Here is a 25,946-nt window from a genome sequence, read left to right as displayed (position 1 = left end):
AGTCTCGTATTTCTATCCTTGTGGGGACCTTCCATTGACTCCCATTCATGTCTAGCCCCTAACCCTGACCCTTACCCTAACCCTAACCCACACCACAACAAAGCCTACCCTAAAGAAATGTTTTTGCACTTTTACTTTTCAGGTAACAACAACAGGTCAAGAAAACACTGTTCTCCTACTTAGGACCGGAAAAGGTCCCCACAAGGCACGTCGTTTCACGTTTTGCTATCCTTGTGGGGGACATTGGCCCCAACAAGGATAGAAATACGAGAAACACACACACACACACACACACACACACACACACACACACCACCACACCACACACACACACACACACACACACAACACCACACACACCACACACACACACACACACACACACACACACACACACAACACACACACACACACACACACACACCACACACACACACGTCTCAAAAAGGCTCTGCGGTGAAAGTGAAAGTGGGCGAGGACAGGGTGCATAACAAACGCTCCGTTGAAGCCCCCTCCGACTCGGGCTCTCACAGTTGGAAAGAACGGGTTAAAGACCTGATTCACTGCGGTTCGGTCGGAGCAGAAATGATTTGGTTGTCATTTCAAAGGTTTTCCGGGGTTTGTTCCGCGGCCAGGTAACTTTATGACGGTTTGGACGGGAAAAAACCAGCAAATGACATGAAGCAGTGGAAAGATGAATAATCAACGTGTGTGTGTGTGTGGTGTGTGTGTGTGTGTGTGTGTGTGTGTGTGTGTGTGTCTGTGTGTGTTGTGGTGTGTGTGTGTGTGTGTACGCGAGAGCGAAAGAGAACAGATGCAGGGCAAACGGTAGCTTTAACCTCCGCCCTGAAAAAAAAAATCTGCTGATACTGTCCGACACACCGACGGGTCACGTGAAGGTAACACCTCAGAAAGAACCCAGAAACGTCCGAAGTGAAGAAACTCACCGGTGCGTTCAGGTCCGGTCGGAAAGGAGAGGATGAGCACGTTTCCAGGGCTGAAGCTGTGTGTGGACGCTTCATTTGGTTTCGCCAACGTTTCTCTGAAACTTCCGCATTTACGTACTTTTTCTTGGCTTACACAGCTTCCGGTCTGGTCTTCACATGAAAAGACGCACGAGGAGGGAGTTACCAGCTGTTTCTATTTTGAAAAAGAAGGAATGTCCTAGTTGGTGAGAAAGAAAAAAATTTTTGTTTTACATTTCAAAGAAGGAAATGTTAAAAGAGAAGCAAAGGAAATAAAAGAAAGAATACAAACATTATTTGCATGATTCGTAAAATCAGCAAAATAATAGAGAATAATACAAATTGAAAAAATCAATTAGAAAAAAAGGAAGTTATTATTCTTAGTATAGTAGTAGTAGTAGTAGTTTTGATGGATCATCATAATATCAAAATATTATTAGTTTGATAAGAGGTGATAACAAAATATGTCAACAGTTTTCAAAAAACTATTGGGAAATGACACAACACAGTCTGTACTTTCAGGGCTCGGCTTAAGACCTTTCTGTTTAGTAAAGCTTACAGTTAGGGCTGCTTCAGGCCTCCCTGGACTGTTTCAGTGAAGCTGCTGTAGGTGAAGACTGCTGGGGGACCAACAGTGAGCTTCTTTTTTTTTGACAGAGCAACAGTGAGATCATGGCCTTACCCCTGATAATTAGACACAACAGTAACTGGCACACAATAAAAGCTCCGGGGTATAAAAACGTTATCATGCTCCACATTACATAAGACATTCAGTTAAGTGACAAAGCCAAAAGGTTTACAAGCCACACACACACACACACACACACACAACACACACAGTAACATGACGTCACTGACAGGGATGCACAGACAGTCATAAGAAAAAACACACAGGCAGGTTTTCATACAACACAAACTCAACACAGCCAGTTACCAAAAGCCTCCACTGAAAGGAAACATCAGTTCAAAAGATCTGATGATATATCAACAAACCAGAGATGATCAGAGTGACGGAGTCAGAATCTAGATCTCAACCACCAACCATAAATTTTACAGTAGACTTTGTACTTACCCAGCATGTCAGAAAACAGATGGACATTTTAGGAGCCAAGCGCTTCATGTTTTAGTGTTGACACTGAGCTACACGGGCAATGTAGAGACAGTGCTCTATTTACAGAACTATTGAGGTCAAAGGTTAATCTATGCTGCAGCCATCAACACAAGTCGCCATCAATTAAATGCACACTGGTCTGCGTCTTCTATGTTGAAACCAAATCAAAAGAAAAGAGACTATCTTGGCATATTTTGTGGGGAAACTGTACCTGACACTCTTTTTAGAGACAAAGAATAAGGTCAAACTGATTTTGAAACAATTAAAGGAGGGTTTTTTTTTGTTCTTCCATTTATTACAGTGTAAACTGTATTTTCCCAACAAAGAAGCATATTAAAAACAGTCTGGATACACTTTGCAGTATAAAATATCAGAGAGGTCCAAGCCCTTAACATCAATGATCTTGAGAGAAATCCAGTCTTTAACATCATCCCAATCTTTTATTTTTTTTTTTGAAAGAGGACAGAAATGGCTCTACGGGGTTCTCCTCCTCCTCTGAGTTTGGTTCTGCAGGTTTCTTCCTGTCTGAAGGGACTCTTTCCTCTCCTCCTCTCTCCTGTTCTTGCTCATGTGTAATTGTTGGCTTTCCTCTATAAAAGCGTCTCAAGAAAACTGTTTGCTGTTAAACAAATAAAATGGAATTAAAACTGAAGTCCTGTCGTACCAGAGCTCCTCCTGCAGGAGTCTCTGCAGGCCGCTCTGCTGCTCTGCTCTGCTCTGACTGCTCTGCTCCGGCCCTCTCCTCCTCCTCCTCTCCTCCTCCTCCTCCTCCTCCTCCTCCTCCTCCTCCCGCACCCCCCCCCACACCCCCCCTGTGTGGGCGAGGGGGGTTTCCCCTCCATATAAAGCCGAGTGAGCGGCTGTGGGCTGCCCAGGCTCCCCGGCAGCGGCAGGAGGAGCAGGAGGAGCGTGGTGGTGATGAAGGTGATGAAGGTGATGAAGATGAGCGTGTGTCCATGCGGAGTTGAGCTGGATTCAGTCCGTCTGACCTGAGAGTGGAAACTTCTTCTTCTTCACGTGAAAAAGGTAAAATATCTGTGCAGGAGGAGTATGGACCCTCACTTTGATCACCACTTTCACATTTCTGTCCTTTTATCATTTTATCACATTTTCTTAGATATTTTTGTCTCCTTCTGATTACATTTTGAAGCTATTTCTGTCCTCTTATCACATTTTTTTTTCATAATATATTTCTCTCCTATTATCACACTGTCCTCTTCATTTATTTTAACTAACATTTTCTCTATTTATTGCCATACTTTGTTCAAAATTCCACCGCTTTCTTCTCTTTTTGATATTGTCATTAAAAAAATCACATCTCTGACTTTTGTAATCACATCGTGTCTTTTCAATGACATTTTTGTCTTTTTTCATCACATTTCTGTCTTTTTCATCACATCAATCTTTATCCAATCATATTTCTGTATTTTGACTATCACATCTCTGCCTTTTTAATAAAGTCTCTGTCTTTTTTAATCATATTCTTGTCTTTTTAATCACATCTGTTTTAATCCAATCTATTTCTGTATTTAATTACGTCTTTAATTTTTTTTGCTTGGTTTGTCTTTTTCATTTTATTGTTTTATGATAGAATAATTTTGAATTATTGCTTATCCCTCTATTGCATTGTTGATGTTTTTAAATTAAGCACTTTGGAGATGTTTCCAAATCAAGTGGATTGGATATATTTTTTTGTATCACATCTGTCTTTTTTTTTAATCACATCTCTCTTTGACATTTCTTCCATTTTTTTCTCATTTTTGTCATTTTATCATATCCTCTCTCTTTTCAAGCAGATTTCTATCATTTTTAATAATATTTCTGTTATTTATTCACTTCTCTGTTTTTTAAAAAAACACATCTACATCTTCTCATTTTATCACATTTGTCTTGTTTTAATGAGATTTCTGTCTTTTTTTTTAATCTCATCTTTGTCTTTTCATGTCACATCTCTGTCTTTTTTTCAATCCATTTCTGTCTTGTTGTCGCATGTCCATTCAGCCGGTCCCTCGGCTGCTGGTCCCTCCCCTCGAGCATCGTTCTGCGGTTTTCTCTCAGGACCTTTGACTGTGTGGCTGAGGAGGAAAAGCGCCTCAGCCAGCACCTCTCCTATAACTCTCATTATTTTCCCTCCTTGTGCGTGGAAGCAGGATTCTTTTTCGTCCCTCTGCTGGTTTCAGGAGCTTCATCAGACCCCGAACGTCCCTCAGCTTGAAGATAAATCTGCTCCTCGTGTCTTCTGAGAGTTTCTGCTCCATTCAGTCAGATCACATGTCTACAGATGGTGCAGATGTTGCACGGTGGTTGTGGATGTTTGCAGATGTGGGCAGCTGTATGTGGATGTGGGCAGTGTTTGCAGATGGTCCTCAGGGGGATGGGGAGGAGCATGAGGAGGAGGAGGAGGAGTCTGGAACTCAGTCTTTAAAGTTCAGGGGGAGGCCATGTTGAAGAAGAACACAGGAAAACTAGTCAAAGGTCCAGAACCAGTGCAGGGACTAGTCCAGATCTCATCTGAACTAGTCCAGAACTCTACGTAAACCAGCTCTGGAACCACTCTAAAAAACTCAACTAGCCCAAATCTTGCTTCAGTAGCCGACGTGACTGTGAAACCAAGTCTGAACCCGAGTCCACGGCCAAACCACCACTAGTCCTCTTTCTCCAAACCAAATGACTCCAAAACTGTATCCACAGGCTTGCCAGATTGTCCACAGCTCGTTCAAACGGGTCCCAATCCTGACACAGAACCGAGTGAATTGTAGTTTTTTTAAAACCAGCTCAAAACTGGTTTGGAACCCCTTCAAAATCTTTTTAAAGACACACGTAACTAGAAGAACTGAAACTGGACCCGGACAGACCCGGATCCTCTGTGGACTCCATGGGGACCATGCCTTCACTGAGCATCGGTTATTTTTACTTGTGGTGTTCATTACAGACCGTCAGAGACGCTTCCTACCGGCGATGCTTTCATCGACCATGGGAAATCCGGCCGCTCACTTTGCTTTCACACACAGAGACTCCATGTCTCCGCGGCATGGCGCCGAGCATCATGGGTACTGTAGTAAGGAGCTGTGAGGTCTGACTTTCCTTGAGCTACAACTCCCATGGTGCATTGCACATGTGGTAGTCCTCGTGTTCCACTCCGTATCAGACCGGTTTCACACTGGATTCAGAAGGATTTCAGGCTGGTTTAAACTGGTTTCAGACTGGATTTCGAGAGTCTGCTGGTCTTTGCTTGTGTCAGCCGGTGTCTGATGGTTTCCTGTTGGTTCCTGTTGGTGTATGTTGGGCTCAAAGCATTGGTGATTTTCTTCACTGAGGTTCTCACTGAGGTATCTTCATCAAGGAGCCCGTGGTACATGTGGTCTGGGAACATCGGCTCGTCTTTCATACTCACGACTCGTTTCCTCGAGTCGCAGCACAGTGCGACCTGAGCAGGAAACCGGCTGGAACCTGGATAGTTTGGTCGGTTAGCTTCATGAGACAACACTGACGGCAGCAGATCAGATCACAAGCAGCTTGTTTTCTTTGGAGCTTTAATATCTACAGGAAACAACCAGAGAACGACTGTTAGCGGTTAGCATTACCAACCTGTCTAAAACTCTTGGGAACCGTTTGTAGACTGACTCACTACAATTCATTCATTCTTTCATTCATGTCACTCATCAATTAGAGGAGGAAACGAGACCGGTTCTGATCAGAAGTCAGACCGGTTCTGGCCTGGACTCAGATTGGCTCTGATCTGGACCCTGAGGGTTCAGACTATTTGCTGCATGATGATTGGATAAGAGGTTTTTTTTTCCCATAAAGCACAATCTGTGCTGCTGTTGTTTCTCTTTTCTCTCTGCAGTGGTTTGAGGCCAGTGTGTGTTCAGTGTTCATTGGGTGCATTAAATGTGTCTGTATTGTATTTGTTCATTATGTGTGTGTGTGTGTGTTCATTGTGTGAGTTTTGTTTGTGTATTTTAATGGGTTTTGTCTTGTTGTCTTCACTTGATCGTTCTCAGGGGTTTCCTTTATGCTGGTTTTGTGTTTTTCTGCTCTTTAAAATGCTGATTACTATTTATTATGGAGTATGGTTTGTGTGTGTGTGTGTGTGTGTGTGTGTATCAAGTTTCCAATTAGAGGTTTTTCTCTTAGTTGTTCCATGTGTGTTTGGCTGAATTATCATAATATAATTCTCACATACAGAGCTGAACTCAAAGCATCCTAAATCCTGTGTGTGTGTGTGTGTGTGTGTGTGTGTGTGTGTGTGTGTGTGTGTGTGTGTGTGTGTGTGTGTGTGAGCGTGTGTGTGTGTGTGTGTGTGTGTGTGTGTGTGTGTGTGTGTGTTCTTGTATTTCTATCCTTGTCGGGGCCAAATGTCCCCACAAGGATAGCAAAACGTGGAACGACGTGCCTTGTGGGGACCTTTTTCCGGTCCTAAGTAGGAAACAGTGTTTTCTTGACCATGTTGTTGTTACTGAAAAAAGTAAAGTGCAAAAACATTTCTTTAGGGTTAGGCTTTGTTGTTGTGGGTTAGGTTAGGGTAAGGGTCAGGGTTAGGGGCTAGACATGAATGGGAGTCAATGGACGGTCCCCACAAGGATAGAAATACAAGACTGTGTGGTGTGTGTGTGTGTGTGTGTGTGTGTGTGTGTGTGTGTGTGTGTGTGTGTTTGTTTGTTTTCTCCCTCTGTGTACCACTAATGTACTTACTGTAAGAGCTTCACCTTGGGGGAACATCATCAGTCATCTGTTTGTCAAAGAGAGCAGCATTAATGACACCATCACTCTTCATCTCCACTGTGCGTGTGTGTGTGTTGTGTGTGTGTGTGTGTTGTGTGTGTCTGTGTGTGTGTGTGTGTGTGTGTTTGTGTGTGTCTGTGTGTGTGTGTGTGTGTGTGTGTGTGTGTGTGTGTGTGTGGTGCGTGTCTCCAGCGTTTCATCCTTTTATTTCAACACAAAAAGTCAGAACCCCCCTCATGTGTTTGAAGATGGCTCCCTGAGGATGGGCTGGGTTCCCTTCCCGTTCGACGCCCGCAGGCTGTTTGCTGGGTCCACTTTGAAGACACACCAGAACATCCAGTGTGTGCGTCCTGCAGCGAGGATCTGCGACTCGATCGCCCGATCCGGCGTCTTTTGCACCCCTACTGAAGACCAGTTTGTTCTGCGATGCCCGGCTTCGTGTCAGACGATCTGACCAGTCTCTGACTGGACCCTCGGGCCACGCCTCCCTGTACGCTCGCCCACCTCCTTTAGTCCGTCCTTGTAGGCAAACGGCTGCCTGGTTGGAGCTTCAACAGCCAGGTCTGGGGTTTCTCAGGGAGGATCAGCGTCAGGGTCCCGTTCGGCCCTCGCTGGTCCACACGGTCGCGCAGCCTCGCCCTGGTTGACCTGGTGATCCAACTCACAACAGTCGGCCCCCTAAACTCGTCTTGTTCCAAATCACATTTCATTGCAAAATGTAGAGATTTTAAACGTCACTAAATGAATCTCTGAGTGGGTTTATTACTTCTTTTTCATAATAGAAGTTAGGAACTATAAATTATTCACTTTATATGAAAACCACTGTACATTTTTACAATGTGTAATTTTCAGGTGAAAATATCAGGTGTCAGGTGTACTGTAGAAAACAAAACAGCCCATGTGGAACTGAGTTGTCTTATTATTGCCAATATTCTAACAAAGTTTGTGTTCTTCGTTTTGTTCCCTGACATCGTGGCCTCGGTTAGGTTGACAGGAACCAGGAAGTTGTCAAACATGATGAGAGACTGTCGATTTTAACCCGAAAACCTTGAAGCCGATTATCTGGAGAAATGCGTCGTTTCTCAGAGCCCCACTGAGATCACGTTTAACTGACTCTCGAGCTTTCCGTTGGTTCCTTAAGATCCACCGATCCAGAACATGAGGCTGGAACCTGATCCGGTCCACTTAAAGATCTGATCTGTGCTCTCAGATAACCTCCTTCCTGTTTCCTCCTCGTCTCACTCAAGGTAACCCGAGCTGCAGATATATTCTCCCTGTCAGATCATATCACTGACTTCATCCTCCTCCTCCCCCTCCTCCTCCTCCTCCTCCCTTCTCGCTTGGGTTAATCAGAAGATGCTAATCGAACTCTGGAGGGAGGGGATTGGCTGCAGGTGGAGATACGATCGCTTCATCGTGACACAGCAGATAACTTCCTGTCACGGTGGAGTAGAGCTCGTCAGATAGAGGAGGAGGAAGAGTGGTCCGCCGGCTTTTCTGTCCCAAAGAAAACAGCGTCTCTGTTGACTGAACTGGTTACTTTTCATTTCATGTAACCAGTGGAGTAAGAACTTTTTAAATAAGCCACTACAGCTCGACTGTAAATAGACTCTAAACTCTTAGAAATATGTTGTTGCTTTGATTTGATGTAACCAGATGGATTCGGTCGTGAAGTTCCTCCCATGTCCTCTTCCACCAAATACTTTTTGTCTGAGCTTCAGGTTGGATCAGGGAGAGACTGAAATCAACCTGATTAGAGTAAATGTAATGAAATACAGTTAGTTATGACCAAACGTTGAGAGAAAACGCCATAAATGGCGAGAAAACATTGGTGGTTCTCGACCACCTCTGCTGGGTTCCTCCATGTTCCTCTGCTCACCACCAGTGACTCTTGTTCGAGTTGACGCTAAAGCCGGCTTTAGAATAAACTCTGTGACAATAGTCCACTTCCTGTCCCTCCCATGCAGACTTCCCGCCCCGTCCGCCAGCATGAGTGACATCTACGAGTCGGCGGCCAACTCTCTGGGCCTGTTCAGCAGCTCCTGCCTCACCAAGGTGGAGCTCAGGCTCACCTGCAAGGGCATCTCCGACCGGGACGCCCTGTCCAAGCCCGACCCCTGCTTCGTCCTCAAGATGCAGTCTCACGGCCAGTGGATGGAGGTGGGTCGCCATGGCAACTACAGACTGTGTTCCGATTGGCTGATCTGTGTGGAGCTTGTGTTGGGGGAGGGGTCTCTTGCTTTATGGGCTTTTTTTCTGGTGTTTTTCATGGGTTTGGGGGTGAAACTCATCTTTTAAATATCATTCCTCTTCGGTGTTTGTAGCTCTGCCAGCGGCGCGACCTAAAATATGTCCCAGTAAACCACTTTGATCCCGACTCAAATCTGTGAAATATGCGTGAACAGCTCCTGAAACAGTGCTACTCTCAGGGTTCGAGCATCAGCTTTCATTTCAGCTACGGCTCAGCGTGTCATGTGCAGCTGTTTGATGCCGTTTTACACCTCAGCCTGTAATTAATTCCAACTGTGGACAGAAAAAAAAAGTGGGAAGTCATGAAAAGTCTCCGGTTTTAATTCATATTTCAGCAGCTTCACAGTGCGCTCTCGGTGGTTTTGTGACAAGGACACAATAGTTGTTAAGGATTAAACAGAAGAAGGTAGAAAAGCTTAAAGGTGCAGCATGTCAGGTTGATGTATTCCCACCTCTGTGCACCAGGGGGCAGCACTTCTTCTGTTGTCAGAATGAGAGCAGGGAGACATGTAGATTGACTCATTACATACCCAGTGGTACAAAGTGGTATCACAGCATGGAAATTCTCATCAAGGAGGAAGATGCTCTATAATCTTGACGTTAAGCTCTTCTTAAAGAACCAGATTGATGAACTAAAGACGAGAAGAAGTGAGTTTCAGACTAGTTTCAGACTAGTTTCAGGATGATTTCAGACCAATGTTTCAACCTGGTCTTACGTGTCTTCGCTGTTTTTATTTTCAGCAGAAAATGAAAGCTTTAGTTTTGGTTTTAAAACTTTTGATTTGCAGTCAAAGGGAGAAAAGCCTTTAGAGAATTTCTTAATCTGATCTCACATAGACAGCTTTTCCATCCAAATCTGCCTGACTGTGGCCTGTGACAGGAAGTCAGCTCTCAGCCAATCAGGGAGCAGATCGTGAAGAAAGTCGCGGTCATTTCATTCAAGGAATATACGACAACACTCGAGGATGAATGTGGGACGAGGCGAGGAAGAGCAGGAAGTGTTTATCTGTGTCCACTCGACTAAAAATATAAAGTGGGACAGACCAGACACACAAACACTCACGCACACACAGGCACGTGCATGAATGTGCATGCACACAACACACACACACACACACACATGTTGTCGTTTAGCTTCTCTGTTGTTTAATGTCTGTTTACCATTAAACGTCTCCTTGCCTGTTAGCGTATTTTCTACTGTTTGCCGTCTCTCTGCTGTGTAGCGTCTCTGCTGTTTGATGTCTTTCTGCTTACGTCTCTTTGCTGTTCAGCATATCTCTACTGTTCAGCATTGTCTTTACCATTTAGCATATCTCTACTGTTAGCGTCTCTTTACTGTTTAGCGTCTCTTTACGTTCAGCATGTCTGTGCTATTTAGCATATCTCTACTGTTTATAGCATCTCATTGCTGTTCAGCGTCATGCGTCTTGTTTGAGGACTCGTAAAGCTCCATCAGAAACCTCCTAACGTTTACACTCAAACCAGGGAGTCCACCTCCGCTTCAGTATATGTCCTCCTCGTTGTTTGGCTTCTTTCTTCTTATCGCCCCCTCCTGGATTGGAGGTGTAGTGCACTTAAAGTCACCACATGAGGGGGGCAGAACTTAATACCCCTGATAACCTGTGGGGGTAATGTTTAGTATCCCTGATGAGGCGTTTTATTCTGAAGGCGGGGTCATTTATTCTGAATATGTGTTCTGGAGCTAAAGGGTTAAGTGTCTCACCTCCTCATGAATGTCCTGTGTCTCTTGCAGGTGGACCGCACTGAGGTCCTCCGCAGCTGCGTCAACCCCTCCTACTCAAAGGTCTTCACCCTGGACTTTTATTTTGAAGAGGTGCAGCGTCTGCGCTTTGAGCTGTACGACATCAATCTGAAAGAGGACGACTTCCTGGGAGCGGTGGAGTGCACGCTGGGACAGGTGAGACGGTCAGAGACAACGTGACAGAGCCTCATTTACACAATGTTTTAAATGACAACACATCGTCTGCATTTTCACTTCAGAAAAGTTTCACATTTATACAGAAACACTGAAAATGTAATGGCCGTGCCAGGCCACAAGTTTACACTGTTTGTTGTTTTTGTCTTGAAACCACACATGCACGCTGAAAACAATACACGACAAACTTTAAAAATGGGAGTACAGGCACATTTGTATGGATAGATGACCAAGTTGATTTGCTGTTACAGTGACTGTCAACTCTAAAAGTACCAAGTCCAGGAGAATTTGGAATTTGGAATTTGGGAGTCATGACAGTCTGCAGGAAAACATTGTTCTTATGTCTGTCTACTGAGCATGAGCAGAACAGCTATTTAACACAACCGAAGTGCACACACGCAGTAACATCGTCTCCTCAGGACGGCGCCCGAGTGTTTCCAGAAAATGATGTTTTCACTCATCTACATAACAACAGAACCAGAGCATTTTCAAAACGCTCCACCTTGTGAGCCGTTTTCAAAAGTTCCATTTTCAGTGGCTCTGAGGACCGCTGCTGTGTAACCGGACGCCCAAAACAAAATGAAAATTTTCAGTTTTTACTTGAATTGTTGACATGTAAAAAGATCTTCTGGTACAAAGTGGTATTACACTGGGCAGTCTGTGGCTAGCTGGTTAGCTTGTTAGCAAAATGTTCTCACAGTTTTTTGAACCTGGGAAACAAACCTCACACAGGTTCTCCTCATGTCAGGAAGCAGTGTTCCCTCCTGGTTTGTTCTCGTTTTGTCTTTGATATTGCTGCTTTTGCCTCTCGTTGCAGGAGTCTTGCCCTCCCTGTCCTCATGTTGCCCCGGTGTGCTGCCCTCCTTCATTTTCTCCCGTGTCCTCCTGTCTCGTCCTCTCAGACTTTGTTCTGTGTGCTTCGTGTTTCGGCCTTTTGTTCTCGTGAGTTCTCCGGCTGCTTTTCAGAGCTCCTTCCCGCCTCCCTGAGTTTTGTCCTTTTTGTCTTGCTCTCAACCCTTTTTTGTAATAAACCCTTTGAACTTTCACATTTGTCTCCGGAGTCGTGCCTTTGACTCATCTGCATTTCACTTCCAATTTCAACTGAGCTTTTTTCTCAAAACTTCAAAGACAGGAAAATAATGAATCCGATCGTCCAATAAGAAAAGATTTTCTGACCAAACACAGATGCTGAATGTCATCAGTGATGAAAGAACTCTTTCAGTTCAACTCAGCTTTATTCAAATAGCTTCAAATACAACACAGTCGTCTCAAGGCTGTTTTACAGAGGAAAACACAAGAGCTGATGTTCAGTTAGAAGGAGGAAGATGCTCTATAATTAGAGGAATAATACCTATTAGCTAATGCTAGCAGCTCCATTATTTGTGCTTTTAGAAGTAATTTGACCCCTGGATCATTTGGAGTTTGCATGTTCGGTGTTGAAGCTTCTTTAGCTTTTTTCAGTCGATGTTGCAAATCGATTTATGAAAAGAAACAGAAGATGTTCAAACCAGGGTAGATACAGAACGTGTTCCGGAAAAGGTCTAGAGAATGTGAAGAAGGAGGAATACAGAGTCCTCCAGTGGGTTAAGCCCAGAGTGGGAAGAAGATTGAAAGCTCAAATGAAAGAAAGGTTTGTGTGAGAATGTGAGCAGATGTAATGATTCCAGAATCTTAATCATTTATGATTAAGATTCTTGCTTTGCTTTCATGTATTTTTCCTTTAAGTCTTTGTGAAGCAGTGAGAATAGCCTTTTGTCTGAGTTGGTGCTACATCAATAGATGTGCCTTGCCTTTTTTAGTTTGTATCTTCTGTTGTCTGTTCTTGGTTCTCTGTATCTTCTTTGTTCTCTAGATGTCTGTTCTTCAGTTCTTCCATTTCTCTGTGTCTCCTGTTGTTCTCTTCTCTCGATGTTCTGTATCTTCTCTTCCTCATTTCGCTGTATCATTGTATTTTGGCAGATCATCTCTCAGAGCGAAACTGTCAAAGCTTTGCTCAAACCAGGAGGAACTGTTGGAAAAGCCATCATCACGGTGAGCTCCACTCTCTGACCTCTGACCTCCTCTCACTTTAACATGGATTATTCCACTTGGGGGTGTCAGAAAACCCCAATTTCCTTTCCTGGCAGGAAGTACCCAGTCAGAACAGTGACTGAGGGAGTTTTCAGTGGATCTGCATTCTGTGAACTTCCCAGTACCTTTCCAATTAATCCTCAATTCTTTGTTTTTTCCTCTTTGGGAAGTTTTGACTTGTTCCACATCTCAGTTCCTCTGATTGGATCAATATGATCACAGTGACCTCTGACCTCCTGGGAGCCATTGGTCCAATAACAGGCTCCCAATCTGAGATTTTTCACAGTAAATTCCCACCTTGAGCTCGGACCAAATCTCTCAGTGGAGGCATGTCGGGTCGGAAAACCTGTGTTTGTCTTCTTGTTTATCTACAGAATCAGAGCTGATCCTCCTCTTTTCCCCTCCAGTCCTCCTCTTTTCTCCTCTGATCCTCCTCTTTGAAAGGTTTGCTGAGCAGGAAGCAGATTCAATTCATTTTAAATAATTGTTTGTGTTGTTTGTCTTTTTTTTTTTGCTGTTCATTCTGTGATTCTCCTCTTTTGTTTCTCTAGTATCTTCCTCCCTCCTCCTCTCCCTCCTCCTCTTTCTCCTCCATCCCTTCCTCCCTCCCTCCTCTTATCTCCCTCCACACCTTGCTTTGTGCTTCAGTCTTACTGACACATTTCCATCCGGACCGGGATTATTCTCTTTTCCCTTTATTCTCTTGTTTCTGGCTCTTCTTCCATCCATCACTGCTCTTCTGTTCCTGCTCCTCCTTCCTCTTCCTCCTCCTCCTCCTCCTCCTCTTTCCAACTGTTTTCGTCCACTTTTCTTCCTCTATCCTTTAAAAAGAATCTTTCAAAAGCTGCATTGGAACGTCTTCCAGGAAAGTGCTGTGACTTCTGGTGGGAAGTTTTCATGTTTGGAGTTCTTCATCTGCTTCCTCTCAACATGAGCGAGTGCTTTGGCTTTTTGAAAAAAACTTGTTTTACAATCTGGAGAAAAATCATTTCATAGTGGATATAAATTTCCTTAAAATGAACGTGACATTGGCAGAAATTGAAGAAATTAAGGTTGAACGGAGGTGTGTGTGTGTGTGTGTGTGTGTGTGTGTGTGTGTCCAGATCACAGCAGAGGAGCTGACGGGGAACGACGACTACATCGAGCTCTCTTTCAGTGCCAGGAAGCTGGATGACAAGGTGACGACTCAAATTCACTAAAACTTCATTTAAGAGCCAATCTGGCGTTTTCGCAACTCGGCATCACGCCGTCTGCGGCGGAGAGCAGCTCTGTTACTATTTCACTAAACTCAGTGAGAGTGTGTGTTTTGTTCAGGACTTCTTCAGTAAGTCGGATCCGTTTCTAGAGATTTACCGGCTAAACGACGACGCCACGCTGCAGCTCGTCTACAGAACTGAGGTACGAACGCCCAAACCCCGCAGGTCATCTGCACAAAACCTGAAACCAATCTCTGGAAAAACATCTTCACACTCGCCTTCAAGCCACGGAGTCTAAAGGAAAGTCAGCATTCAAACCTCAAATTTGATTTGTGTGTGTGTGTGTGTGTGTGTGTGTGTGTGTGTGTGTGTGTGTTTCAGACTGTGATGAATAACCTTAATCCTGTGTGGAAAACCTTCAAAGTGTCTCTCAACTCGCTCTGCAGTGGAGACCATGAACGCAAGCTGCAGGTACAATCTCACACACACACACACACACACACACACACACACACACACATAATGCGTAACAAGAAACTAAACTTTTTTTTCTGTTTGTCCTCCATCGTTGAAATCGTGTGTGTGTGTGTGTGTGTGTGTGTGTGTGTGGTGTGTGTGTGTGTGTGTGTGTGTGTGTGTGTGGTGTGTGTGTGTGATCAGTGCACTGTGTGGGACTGGGACTCCAACGGGAAGCACGACTACATCGGGGAGTTCGAGGCGACCTTCAAAGAGATGAGAGGAGCCATTGATGGACGGCAGGTGAGACGCTGAAAACTCCGAACAAGGCTGAGTGACCCTGAACGCCTCTCATGGCGTCACGGTGATGTTGGTTCTCATATAAATTGAAGAATTTTCCCCAGGGATTCATAAAGTTTTTCTAAATGTAAATTGATAAATTGAGGCAAAAACAGACCCTTGACACTCTGAACTCTGGACTCGATCAGTTCCTGCAGCTCTAGGTTTCCATGAATGCGCCAATTAGCTTCCTGACCGGCCTTTAGAGCGACTCCTGCGGGGCTCGCACTGGAGGAGCGCCTTCTGGCAGACGGCGTGAATACGCTGCGAGCTAATGGGAGACGCAGCTGTCGGTGAAGCGCCGCTAATTAAGCAGCTCCTCGCCCGCTTCCAGAGGAAAACCCCCGAAGATGACAGCACGCTCGCACAAAGAGAGATTCCTCTCAGCTGTCTCATTATCACTGGAGCAGTGTGTCCACCGTCAGATCCAAACACACAATCCACGAAAACAAGCCAACATCCGCGTCTCGGTCACGTTCAGGAAACATCAGCCCCCACTGTCCGACACGCCGAGCTCTCCACTGTCTGTGGACACAGCATGAGGACCGTCCATTACCGGAGGTCAGGTCCGGGTCCTGGAGGAATAAACATCCCAGAACCAAAACCAGCGAAGTCACAGCAGCACCAAGTCCCACCGTTCGCCTGGTCCTTTGTTATCCGACACGAACCAGGTGGAGAACATAGGCGGAGGCTGAATTCCGAACCCCGGGTGGAGCGGTCCGCCAGGCTTCTGACACCACTGACTCGTCCAGGCTGTGTTCAGAGGCGGAGCTTCTCGACAGGCGAGGCAGGCAGCTGCTGGGGGGTCCAGGCCACTGGGGGGCCACAAGGGCAGACCAACCTTAGAAATGCTTGATTATGTTTAGAAAGAAAAGCTTGTGGATCTCTGTGGAAAACTCAGCATCGCCCTTCATCTGCTGCCGGCTCTTCAGTCTCTGCCGCCTCAGGAGAGGGAAGCCTCTCAGCTGTAAAACCGACCTGAGCCGATCTCAGGTCAATAATGTCCCAGGAGACACTTTCAGGACTGATTCTGGTTTCAGCAGAGCGCAGTGTGAGGAGGTCTCTGGATCTGGAGGACACACTTACAGTATTTACTGGAGTCAAGGCATGTGTGGAGGTTCAAAGGTCAAATCCTGTTGATGAGCTCTGGCTGGTAATATGTACTTAGTCCCTTAAGGAAGATTTTATACTGTAGTTTGTGTGTTTATCATGTTTTTATTTAAAATTGAACAAGTTTTTTGTTCTGCTTGTCTCCTGATGTGTACATTCTTTAATTAGAGCTCAGTTTTCTATTTTGTCTGTTGATGAACACACATCACACTGCACACAAATACGCTCGATGGTAATAGATTTTATGCAATGTTTGTTTTTTATTTTAAGATATTTATTACCTTTAGTTTACCAATTTTCCAACAATATTCAAGTTATTTAGTAAGAGTGACTTTTTGTAAGTTTTGGTTTCTCATCTTTTTGTTGGTTTCACATCATTTATAAAGACATGTTTAACGCCTCTCAGACGGGCCCCAGAACGATCTGGAATCACTGCTGTGTGTTCCTTCAGATCACCGTGCTGTTAGCTTTCCGTTTGTCCAAGACCAGTCAGTTGCCCCCTCTGTCAGTTCCTGTTCTCTGTTCCATCAGTCTGCCTCCGACTTCCTCCCTCAGTGCTGCACCTGTTGCTCATTGGTTCACTGATTTCAACCTGGGTTTGGTGGGCGTGCTGCCTTCAGAGAAAATGGGAAATAAATAAAATAAATTAATTAATTAATTAAAGTGGGATGATGCATTGTCTCTGGTCAGTCAACCATGAATAATAATGGACTGTCCAGTGACTCCTAATGACAGAGAAGTGTCCGTGGATACTGTCTGTTATTCCTCCGGGCAGTCTGTCGTCTGTGGTACGTTCACTTTCTGTGGTGAGTTCACTGTCTGAAATGACTGTGGGATATTCCCCGGTTATTACAGACAATGGGACAGTCCAGTGTCTGCCTCCTTTATGACTCCAGTGTCACAGAGGAGAAATTCTTCTTCATCCCTGCAGTCTGACAGCACAGGAGGAGGAGGAGGAGGGAAAATATTTCACCTCCTCCACAGAGAACAATGAGGGTCCGTGGGGAGACCTCCTCTCACTTTTTATTTATGAGCCTCCTCCTCCAGCTGACAGCTCAAACCAGAGCCTACAGTCCCCCACCTCCACCCCTCCTCTGGCTGCCTGTGGCCGATCTATTCCTTCATCTCCAGGACCAGCATCACACTGCAAGGCATGATGGGACTGATCTATTGTGTCAACATCAATCCAATCGCTTTATTCAGAGTTCATGTAAACGGGACAATCTGATCAGACCAACAGAACCCCGAGCACGAGTCCGCATCGAAACGAGGACATTAATGTGTGTGTGTGTGTGTGTGTGTGTGTGTGTGTGTGTGTGTGTGTGTGTGTGTGTGTGTGTGTGTGCACACAGGTTCAGTGGCCGTGCATCAACCCCAAATACAGGGTGAAGAAGAAGAACTACAAGAACTCTGGGATTGTGATTCTGAACCAGTGCAAGGTGTCCGACCTCTTTCTTCATCCTAAATGTTCTCCTCCTCCTCCTCCTCTTCATCCTCCTCCTCCTCCTCCTCCTATTCATCCTCCTCCTCCTCCTCCTCCTCCTCCTCCGACAGTCTGTTAAAGAACCAATTACTGGACACCGAGAGGCTCTTTTAACGTGACATTTCCCAGCAGACGTTCCGAGGGGAGCGAGGCCTGTGTGGGGGGTTTCTGGGGAAATTTTGCCAGCGAGTGAGAGCGGGGAACATTTCTCCTGATGGTTCTCGACAGATGATGAGCTCCGCTACAGAAACGAGCGCCGCGATACAAGCGCGAGAATCAGCCAGCTAATTTGCACTTGATGGATGAGAGGAAGCAGGAAATGAAAGAGAGTATTGTAAAAGGCGGGAGGGGCTGGAGCGGAGGGGTGGAGGAGGGTGGGGGGGGTGACAGAATGAGAGCAGGGCAGCAGGTATCTCTGCAGCCCTTGCATCACATGATGTTTAAGGCTAATCAGACTGCAGACGGATTACTGATCCCATTCTGTCAGCCCAGCCAGGGACACGAGGTCGAGCCGGGGCCTCGTGCTCGAACCGGGGCCCCGGCTGGCCTGTGAGAATACCCCCCCCACCCGGCGCCCGGGTGGAAAAGACCATCTCTTATCAAAGAGTGTGGTCCAGAGCCAAATCTGTAAATAGAGCATCTTCCTCCACTAACTGATGCATCTTCAGGTGACGGTCCAGAACATCCAGAGTCTGATTGGCTGCGCAGATCAGCTGATCGGTGGAGAGAAACATGAATGAAAGTGTACATATTTAATGTCTCAGCTCTGTTCTCTTTTTCATCCTCAGATCATCAAGATGCATTCCTTCCTGGATTATATTATGGGAGGCTGTCAGATCCAGTTTACTGTGAGAACACTCACACGCGCGCGCGCACGCACACACGCACACACGCAGTTCATATTCGGGTCATCGTCCTGTTTTAATTTTTCACATCTGGGAGTAAAATTGGAGGGGAAAAAAAAATTCTGGTTCTGGGAGTTATCGCCGAAGTCGCCATGGCAACGGTAACCATGGCGACACGTGGAACAGCCTCCCGGTCTCCGTGCCGACCGCCCCTCACTGGGATGAGACCAGTGGAACCAGCAGAGACAGAAGGAGGATGATCAGTCTCCTTCTGTCATAATCTGTGAACACATTGTGATCCCTGCAGCTCTGGATCCGGAAACACTCCCTCCGGCTCTGCGTGGCCCCGGATCCTTCTGGGCGGCTCCTCACTCTGACTCATGTTCTGAGCAGCTGTCTCAGAACCGGGCTGGTCTTCCTTCAAACTTTTTCCAAATGATGAGATGAACAAGTGGAGTTATCGAATCTGATGGAGAGCCGTTGATGTGAATTTATCCATGTTCACAGATTACCTGCTAACTCACTCAGCACCACCTTCACATGCTGACTGTCAAACGTTTGCATACGTTAGCATTAGCTTCTACTCACTGTCATCATCCATTTATACACGCAACCATTAGCCGCTAACTCAAACTCATCCATTCATATATGTTACATTAGACTTTGTGATCTCATTGTTCCATTTGATTTAATCTAATTTTTATGTTTTAGAATACATTTCTGCCTGTATTTAGCTATACAGTTTGTGAAATTACAATTTCTTTATTCTTCAATGACTGGATCATTCCTCCGTCTTGTGCCCTGTGATTGGCTGTGGCACTCTGCAGGTGGCCATCGACTTCACGGCGTCGAACGGAGACCCCGGGAACAGCTGCTCGCTGCACTACATCCACCCATTCCAGCCCAACGAGTACCTGAAGGCTCTGGTGGCGGTGGGAGAAATCTGCCAGGACTACGACAGGTGGGCAGCAGCCAATCACAGCACAGCTTGCACCACAGCAGGAAGTGACACAACCGCGAGTTATCTGCAGTTAATCTGGATTTTAATCTGCAGGTAACTGGTCTGGTTATCTGTAGCTAACTCAGCTGGCCTGGCTATGTGCAGTTCAGTGGGCTGGCTATGTGTTTTTGTACGTCTCAGTGTAATCACAGTTTTAGTTTGTTTGAACCTGAACAGGTTCAACAAATAATCAGCTCTCAGCCATCCAGGGATGTTTCGTGATCCTTTCGCCTCCTGCTGGCAGCCAATCGCAGGCCTTCTCCACCCTTTCCTGTCCTACAACCCTTTCTCTTCTCCTCGCTTGCAGTGACAAAATGTTCCCGGCGTTCGGCTTCGGCGCTCAAATCCCACCAGACTTCAAGGTGATTTCACTCCCCTCCCAGCATGCTCTCTGTCACTCTGTGGGCCATCTGAGTGGGAGTTATGGAGAGTCATAGAGGAGTCACAGGGGGAGTCGGGGGCATAGTTATGGAGGAGACAGATGGAGCGTAACGGGGGAGTTATCGGGAATCAAAGGGGGAGTTGGGGCACCTGTGGAGCTCCTGAGACTGACACTTTGATGTTTGTGTCTGTGAGAGAAGATAAGAAGTGTCTTCCTGTGTCCATGTTTAACATCTTCTTGAAGATTTTCTAACATCCGATCTAAGATCAAGCTGCTGTCTTGTATCTCGCCCCTCCTCCTCCTCCCCCCTCTCTCCAGGTCTCCCATGACTTTGCGGTGAATTTTAACGAGGAGAATCCAGAGTGTGCAGGTAGGGGCTTCTGAGAGAGAAAATCTTGTAACAGAGAGAGAGTATGTGGTGATGTGTTCAGGAACTGACAGAGGAATCTGTAGATGTCTGTGGCGATACATTCAGGGACTGACAGAGGAGTCTGTGTGTGTGTATGTCTGTGTGTGTCTGTCTCTGCGTCTATGTGTGAATGTGCGTGAGTGTGTGGGTGCTCAAAGGAAACTCTTCCTGTGAGTTGTGGTGTCATTGCCGACCTTCTGGTGTTACCTCCCAACAGTGCTGCCTCCGGGCATGCTGGGACATCACAGCATGCCTGACGTGTGATAATGTGTTACTTCCTGTGTCCCTTGCAGTTATCCAAGGGTGTAGTGGAAGCCTACCAGGCCTGTCTGGCCCAAGTTGCAGCTCTACGGCCCCACCAACATCGCCCCCATCATCCAGAAGGTGGCCAACTCGGCCTCGCAGGAGGTCCACACCAAAGAGGCCATGGTGAGACGTTCCTTCATGTGCCTGACGACACCTCAGCGTGAAGCTCCTCTAACCAGCTCGAAACCCGTGGACTTCACACTTCAATCATGACCAAGATCCGGAAAACCTTCTAAGATCTGTTCAGACAGTCTGTGATTCATCTGAGAAGTCCATCTTTACGTCACATTATTTGCACTCTCTGATCTGGGTAGCGAAAACTAATTAGACCAAAGATGGAAACATGTTCACACCTACACAAAGTTTACCCATCAAATATCATCTGAAATGTAAACATCTAATAGATGGTTGTACACCTCAGTTTTTCAAACAGATGTAAAGACTTAGCGATCCTTCTTCCTCTCACAGCAATACTTCATTCTGCTGATCCTGACTGACGGCGTCATCACCGACATGGCAGAGACCAGAGAGGCCATCGTCCAGGCCTCGCATCTGCCCATGTCCATCATCATTGTTGGTGTTGGAAATGCAGATTTCAGTGACATGCAGATGTTGGACGGAGATGACGGGATCCTGCGGTCGCCCAGAGGAGAGCCTGTCCTCCGAGACATTGTCCAGTTTGTCCCGTTCCGCAACTTCAAAACACGTGAGTCCAGTTGTGCTTTCATTGACTGACAAACCGACTGAATGACCAACAAACAATTCAACTCATCAAACAAACCAACAAATGAATGAACGACCAATAAACAGATTAACGTATCAACAAACAACTGAAGAAATACTAGAATGACTGAACAACCAGCAAACAAACCAATCCATCAAATTAACGATCGGACGAATGAACAGAACGACTGACCAAATGACCAGACCACAAGTAAACCAAGCAATTAAATGAACTGACAGAGGGACGTACATCCAAAAAACAACCAAGCAATCAATGAACCAATGACTGAGTGAACAACCAAACAACTGACAGAATGAGCGACTGAACAATCAGCAAACAAGCTGACTGATTGAATTAATGAACGATTGACCAAATGACCAGTAACCAACTGATTGAACTAACAACTGACTGATTGATGGAACAACCAGCAAGTGATCAAATAAATCAATGATCATTGAACAACAAACGACCAACTGAATGAGCAACAGAATGACTGACTGAGCGACCGAACAAAGACTAAGCCAACAACCAAATAATTCAATTAGTCGAACTAGTGACCAAACCACCTACAAGCAAACCAACCGACTGAACAAACAGCCAAGCAACTGACAGAACTACCAGAAAAAAAAACCAAGTGATCAAATGAACGATTGAACGAACGACTGGCTGATTGTCTGAATGACCAGCAAACCAATCAACTGAACAAACTACTGAATGACTGACAGAATGACCAGAAGACAAACTGATTAAACAAACAACTACAATGATTGAATGAACGACTGACCACCAAATGACCAGAAAACAAACCAACTAATCAAACAATGAACGACCAAATGACTGAACAACCAGCAAACAAACCAATCAAATGACCAAACCACCAACTGAATGACTGAATGAGTATTAGTAAAGGACCTTCATTGTAAAGTCTGTGTTGCATTATCAGGTTAAATTGTTCAAGTGGTTTTGAAAGATTACAGAAAGCTAAGTTGTTAATCTTCAAAGTGTTTACGCCTCCATGTTGACAGGGACACGGTGTCTCTGTCTCGTCCTCCTCAGGCATCTCCAGCGGCTCTGGCCAAGAGCGTGCTAGCAGAAGTGCCCAACCAAGTGGTTTGACTACTACAACAGCAAGGGCATCAAGCCCAAAGTGCCCAGCGAGTACCAGTCTTCCAGGCCGTTTGGCCCCTAAAGCCCCACTGCTGTCCTCCAGACAGCACAGTGCCCCCTGGACCCAGAAACATGTTACTGTCTTTAGTTCTTTGTTAGCACAGATGTTACAGGTGCTACATGCAGTGTTTTGTTTTGAAGGAACGGCCCACTGCTGCAGGTTTCAGAGGGTTTTAGACATGTGGTCCATCAGGAGAGTTTCAGCTCAAATGAAGGATGAAAACTCTTTTTCAGTTCCAATGAGCTGATTCTTCCTATGATATGCAAACTTAGCTTTCATTATTGATGCTAGAGATCGGAAATGAGTGGAAATTAAAGCAATTAAACAAATTGCTATTACTGTCACAAGTTACATAATTTATTGTGGCTTTTTCTCTTTGTTGCTGTTCACCAACTATCGGAATTATTGAGAAGTTGTCAGTAATCTCAAAAAGACTTTCTTTTTCAATGAATAAGTTCCCCATTTAGACACTGGTTGGCCCGAAGTTGTGTTCATGCCTTAGCCACATTAGCACGAAGCTGAATGGGATGGTCCAGAGGTCCATGAAGCAGAACACAAGCTATATTTTTTCTGAAGAGATCAGGATTCTAAAGACAAAATTAGTGACTATTCCCAGTGGTACTTAGCCCAAATAATCCCAGAAGGACATTATCCTCAGAGATCCTCCAACCAACAGGATGGTTTCCTATGTGAAACTTAAAGTTCATCTCACCTGAAGCATTGTTTTTAGAAATGCTAATTGTAGCACCTTAGCATCTGTTTGTGCATGCAGAGCCGATGAAGGCTCGAGCAGACTGTAGCATTCAGGACGTGAAAAAAACACTCAAACACAACAATGACCGATCCAAATGCTGCTTCTCTGCAGACAGCATGATGGCGGGAAGCAGCCCATGAAGGATGTATGACTCCCTCCTCCTCCACCCTCTGGTTTGTTTTTATAAAAGTTGAGATTTTGCTAAATTTCGTAAAGTTCGTATGTTTGAGAAAGCATTTTGTGCGAGCTGGCTTCTCAGTCGTCTGCATCCTCTCTACGGTTCTTTTGTAAAAGATGAGGCAGATGCATGAATTGTTGTTTTGCATGCAGATCTCCATGCGGGACTCCCCCTGTGGTTTCTGTCTCTTGGTTAGTGAATGATACAAGTAATAATGATGTTCACAGTGTGCCCGACGTTGAGGTTGTTCTACTCTGAAGCATGTTCACGCGTCAACGAAAATGTGTGAGTAGATTTAAAAGCACAAACTTGAATATCTCTGATGAGATTTCTAGAGTATGGTGGTAGATTTTGGGTAAATTTGTGTCACAACACCTGTCCGCCGGTCTTTGCTCTGCTTTTTCTTTGGTTATCTAGAACAGTCACTTTCATAGGCAGCATTTTGAACTCTCATCATCTAGTCAACCATTAATGTTAGGTGTTAAAGCAGCTTGTAAGATAAGCGATGTAATGTGATCACTGAACACTTCACACGGTGAAGTTTCAGCCACTGTGAAACAAAGACTGGTTTGAGTGTCAGTTTATTTTCTTGGAACCGTGACACTCTTCATGCCATCACAGTTTGTCATCATGGAAATGGAACGCTCCCCATCTTGTCATAGCTTGTTATCATGGAAATGTGGCGTGTGACCATAAACCAAACTGACCACAATATATCATTTTGCTTCACAGGAGTGAAAATTGGCTAAGTTAAAAAAAAAAAATGTTTCCAGCGTCAGGATGAGATTCTCCTTTCGTCATGTCTTATCCAGGCTGGACTCAGTTGCAGTTCAGGAAGTCATTACAGGTTGTGTTGAAGTGTCTATCCTGAGCTGGTTCGTAGTTATGATGTAACCACTTGGATGAAATGATGCCCGGATTGTAATATCCATTCAGTGGTTGAGCCTCAGCGGAACAACACTGATAAGTTAACACAGAGGTCCTCTGAGTGCATCCTGACTCTCCTGAGAATCCGTTTCCAGGCCAGCTGAGATTAGTAATTCCTGAAGGAAAAGAAGCCTGATTGTCTCTCTTTTCAGTGTCAACATCCATTATAAGTTACAGATTTTCGAATGCTTAAATGATGGCCTAATTCATCTCCTATCAGTTTATTCCCCGCTAATTATCTCAGTCTAGTTCTCTGTGGCTTCCGCACTAACTAGCTAAGTAGTCCAGAGGAAGGTCTTCCAGGAAGGAGCTGCTGGTTTACACTATGACTCACTGGTGGATCTTTTGTCAATATTATTCGCATAAAAGCTCCTCGGATTCTTCAGATGTTCATTGCTGATGAGTTTTCCAATACTTGTGTAGCTCAAAGATTTGGTGGTCGGGGTGAGATTTCAGTCCAAACATTAATTCACTTATGTAAAGATCATACTGTATGTGATCAGATAACATGCTCTTGAGAGCAGGCAGAGAGGTGGAGACCCAATCACCTGGCTTCAGCACCTGACCCCTGAAAAGACCCATCGCCTGGCTCCAACCTCTGACCCCTGAAGAGACCCTGAAGTTGAAGAAGTTTGGATGGTGGAAGCAGAACACTCGAGCCACGTGTTGCCTTCAGGTCCATGTATGTCAGTCCTCAACTGTGCTCAATGTTTACTTCACTGCTGCTCTGGCTCGGTCCGTCCTCATGTCTTCACTCTGTCCACGTTTAGGTGAGGTTTGGTCGTCTTCTACCTCACTGGTTTCCAGCCGATTGTTGTTGTTTTTTTTTTGTTTGTTTTTTTTCACCTTGGAGACCTCTCAGATTACCTCGAAAAGACTGTGGACCGCTCTCTGATGTCTGACAGGTTAAAACAGTGAGGACTAACACTAATGGACCCACCCTCTTTCGCTGATAAACAAAAGCAGGATCCGTCAAAATAAAGGACTTGGTAGTTTCCAACTCTACTTCGACCTGTGTGAATGTGACCTCATGAAACTCAGGCCCCGTTAACTTTGGTTCTGTTTTATTGTCCGTTAACAAATCGCCGGTGCTGGAAGCCACTGAAAACACCATCGTCTGGATTCACGTATGGAGACCGTTTAATTCTTGCCAATAGATACTGCGTAGATCGAAGCAAAGACAGATTGAAGGAGCTCTGACTGTTTACAGCGTACTGTTCTCAACACAGCACCCACTAGTGGCCTGACATGACATTTGTTTTCAGAATTTCTACCGTTTCGGTTTAAAACGGATTTTCTAACTTTTTTGAAGCAAAAACGCAAAAACACAGAGGCAAAGGTGGCGGACAGGTGTTGGGTCACATGACCAGTAGTTGTGTTAACATGCAGTATTGTGTGCAAAACAATGACCAACGAACTCTTGATAATAAAGATGTTATCGGTGAGCTCACGGCGCGCCTCGTTCTTCACCTGCTTCCCGCTGTGCACGGTTCACCCAGTCAGAGTGTGAGAAACAAGCTCATGTCTCAACATTCACCTTTTATTCAGGATTTTAATTTGTTTGGGGAAAAAAGTCCTGAATCTCGGGTTTCTTTTGGATGTAAGTAAACAC

General features: G+C 45.2%; 1 protein-coding gene and 1 long non-coding RNA gene across 2 annotated transcripts; both read left to right on the top strand.

Annotated features, from left to right (window-relative positions):
• Window positions 1–1,419: 1,419 nt before the first annotated feature.
• On the top strand, window positions 1,420–25,134 carry LOC115396946 (uncharacterized). The gene is made up of 3 exons (XR_003932416.1): window positions 1,420–1,431; window positions 2,306–2,317; window positions 24,981–25,134. It is a non-coding gene; the product is annotated as an uncharacterized LOC115396946 (long non-coding RNA).
• On the top strand, window positions 2,982–22,579 carry LOC115396945 (copine-4-like). The gene is given in 19 exon segments (XM_030103032.1): window positions 2,982–3,102; window positions 8,769–8,961; window positions 10,805–10,969; window positions 12,947–13,018; window positions 14,161–14,235; window positions 14,372–14,455; window positions 14,635–14,724; window positions 14,914–15,012; window positions 17,511–17,597; window positions 18,430–18,489; window positions 19,314–19,447; window positions 19,794–19,848; window positions 20,187–20,238; window positions 20,356–20,363; window positions 20,580–20,609; window positions 20,611–20,706; window positions 21,052–21,285; window positions 22,361–22,420; window positions 22,422–22,579. Coding segments are annotated over 18 exon segments (1,647 nt in total). The 5' UTR covers window positions 2,982–3,102; window positions 8,769–8,790; the 3' UTR covers window positions 22,497–22,579.
• Window positions 25,135–25,946: the final 812 nt, after the last annotated feature.

Source organism: Salarias fasciatus, chromosome 11 (genome assembly GCF_902148845.1).
Source record: "Salarias fasciatus chromosome 11, fSalaFa1.1, whole genome shotgun sequence".
In the NCBI taxonomy this organism is placed as follows: Eukaryota; Metazoa; Chordata; class Actinopteri; order Blenniiformes; family Blenniidae; genus Salarias; species Salarias fasciatus.
Note: the sequence above shows the minus strand (reverse complement) of the source record. Positions and strands in the feature narration are given on the sequence as shown.